The 3,324-nt window shown below is 29.6% G+C and overlaps 1 protein-coding gene across 1 annotated transcript; it reads left to right on the top strand.

The window, feature by feature from the left end:
- Positions 1-1,284: 1,284 nt before the first annotated feature.
- LOC111779903 (germin-like protein subfamily 1 member 7) lies at positions 1,285-2,893 on the top strand. Its single transcript, XM_023660099.2, has 2 exons — positions 1,285-1,411; positions 2,305-2,893. Exons 1-2 carry the CDS (start codon positions 1,294-1,296, stop codon positions 2,856-2,858), a joined length of 672 nt encoding a protein of 223 aa, XP_023515867.2. The 5' UTR covers positions 1,285-1,293; the 3' UTR covers positions 2,859-2,893.
- Positions 2,894-3,324: the final 431 nt, after the last annotated feature.

A 3,324-nucleotide genomic window follows, 5' to 3' on the forward strand; every position in this document is an offset into this window, starting at 1 on the left:
TTAAACTTCAATACTTAAAAAAACCGTGAGAACTAAATCACCTAAATGCATGAACACGAAGTCATTCAAAGTTACGTTGGATTAATTAAATTGTTTATATGGTAAATTTTTTTCAATCGAAACAACTCTAGTTAAATAGTAAATTCATCTATAAAATATTAGGTTGAATTAGTATGAGCCGCTAAAATTATTTATTCACTTTTATGTTTTTAATAAAAATAAAATGTAAATATTTTAAATATATATTTATTTATTTATTTTAACTTTGAGGTAAAACTTGAGACTCAATCTCAATATATTTTAAAATATTTACATTCCAACATATATATATATATATATATATATATATATATATATATATATATATATATATATTTCAATTTTAAATAATAATACTATAACATAATAATTTATAAAAAAAACAATATATTGCAGGGGAGTAATGTAAACATACATATACACATACATATACATACGTGTATATTATATATATATATATATATATATATTTTTTTTTTTTTAAGGATATCTACTAATAAATTATAGTTTATCATGTATATAGTATTTGATATTATAATAAAGTAAATATCTAGATATTTGCTTTATTGTCTCTTCCCATTTATTACTGTTTTCTTAGTAATTTATTTTATTATAAATAAGATAACTTCACATCTTAAGCGGGGATCCAGCAAACATTCATATATATATATATATATACTATTTTTCATTTATTTTAAAACAAATAAAATATATATCACGATTTTATTAAACTTTGGTATTAATTCAACTATCACATTATCACATTAATCACATTAAGTATTTTCTATTTCATTTTCTTCCGTCTACGACTGTTTTATTTTATGTTTGATTTTAGTGATTTAAGAGGCGTTGAAATCATTATTCCAAGCTCTACCATCAGAATAATTCAAAATACTAAAATTATTAATAATAAAGAGTCAGTAGTTAATTAATTTGAGATTAAGGACCAAAAATTCATCTGGATAGACGACAAGTTGGCATTTCAAAAAATTTAATATTGTTCTATCACTATTTGATGAATTGACACGAGTCTTAGGTACGACAAATATGTTAAATAATTAAGGAAATAAATTATGTAAGATATTTGTAGTGATTACACTAGTGGAACATAATGAGTAGATGATATCCATGAACATAAATCCAAAAAATAATTATATAAAAATTTAATAATATTTGAAAAAAGGGTATTTGTTGGGTATAAATAGAAGAACAAAAATTGAGATATTTAGGATATTAATAGAGCAATTTAAGAGAATGAAGGGTTTTGGAATTGTAGTAATTGCTTTGGCTTTCCAATCTTTTATGGCCTCTTCCTTTGATCCTAGTCCTTTACAAGATTTTTGTGTTGCAATTAATGATGCTAGATCTCCCGGTACGTTACTTTCTTTCGAATTATTATTTTTTACGTTAAATAAATAAAATATCCGTGAATTCCATCTATTTTCATTGTTCAACTCTTTGACAACACGAAACAATAAAAAAAAAAAACTTTGTCTTCCCTCCCTGTCTATCTAAGAGATGGAAGGGCAGAGGACTTTGGTGTCCCCTCCTCACAATTACGAGCCAATATGCTTTTCTCTCATGTCTTTCTTCGTTCATGGTTCGATAGTCTAGTGTCCTATGCGTACACTTTATTTTAAAACGTATATTTAAAATCGACAATATTTTTATTTCAGAAATATTCTTGAACTTTTATTTTTTTTTAAATTTCAAAAATACCCTTACTGTATCTAAAAAATACCCATCAACTTTTAAAAGACGTTTATAAAAAAAAATGTTTTAAATTTTTTTTAATAGAAACCGTCTATCTACACCTCATCAATCGTCTTCTTTTCAATTTTATTTAAATATATTTTTTAAGAGTATTAAAAATATTAACGTCACTAGTGTAGTTTTGAAAAAAAAAAAACATTTTTTTTTATAAGGTTATTAATAAAATTCAAAAGTATTTTTTTTAAATAAAGTATAAAATTGAGATATATTTGTATTAATGTAGCTCGGGTTTTTATTTTTACTTTATATTTCTTAATCTATATATCATAAAAATGCTACAACAAATCAAAAAGTTTAATATTTATGTGTTAAAAATCACGACTCTCCACCATGATATATGATGATGTTAATTTTGAGTATAAGCTCTCATGAGGCCTCGTACCAATGTAGATGTATGAATTAGCCAATGTGAGACTCCCTCCCAACCTCAACGTTACTTGGTTAGATGAATGTAAAAATTTATGGGTTTTTTTTGTTCGTTTATTTTTGTAGTATTTGTGAATGGGAAGTTGTGCAAAGACCCGAAATACGCCGTGGCGAATGATTTCCTATTCCAAGGGCTAAACATTGCGGGGAACACAGAGAATCCAAACGGCTCAAACGTGACACTCGTAAACGTAGACAAGCTCCCCGGCCTCAACACTCTCGGTGTCTCCTTGGCTCGGATCGATTACGCTCCATACGGCCTAAACCCACCGCACACCCACCCACGCGCCACCGAAATCCTCGTGGTCATGGAAGGCACACTCCTGGTTGGCTTCGTGACCTCCAACCCGGACAACAAGCTGTTCTCCAAGCTTTTGTACAAAGGAGACGTGTTCGTGTTCCCTGTCGGGCTCATTCACTTTCAGTTCAATGTCGGGCGTGCGCCCGCGCTTGCCTTTGCTGGTCTTGGCAGCCAAAACCCTGGCGTTATCACCATTGCCAACGCTGTGTTTGGATCCAAGCCTTTGATTCCTGTTGATGTTCTTGAGAAGGCTTTCCAATTGGATGCTGATGTTGTTGCCTATCTCCAGCGCCGGTTTGGGGAGCCCTCTAATTACTAGATATCATGGTTATCATGATATGTATTGCCTTTGATCTTCAGCTATGAATAAAAGAACTTCTAACTTTGAATTATGTTCATCTTGTATAATCATAATCATATTTAGAACAATATTACGTAGTAACATGAGGACGGGTCGGATTGGGTTGGGTTGGAATTTTTTTTTAGATTAACCCATAATTTTGGATTGATTAGAACCCGAACAGAGGTCACAGCTCAAGTCAATCCTCTATTTCTGGATCAGTTTGGGTTGGGAGGTCGGAGTTGTTTTTTTTAATTATTTAAGTAAATTATATTTATCCACCGTACATATTAGATTAATAACTAAAATCTCATAAAACTCACGTAGAAAGCATTCACTAGTCACGATGCATCACTAGTATGGATAACAAACGTCAAATATTCTTAATATTCATCATAATCTTAGTAGAGTAGAGTTTGATTTGGTTGTAACTATATTTTTTTGG

Source organism: Cucurbita pepo, chromosome 18 (assembly GCF_057944985.1).
Source record: "Cucurbita pepo subsp. pepo isolate OVF chromosome 18, ASM5794498v1, whole genome shotgun sequence".
Classification (NCBI taxonomy): domain Eukaryota; kingdom Viridiplantae; phylum Streptophyta; class Magnoliopsida; order Cucurbitales; family Cucurbitaceae; genus Cucurbita; species Cucurbita pepo.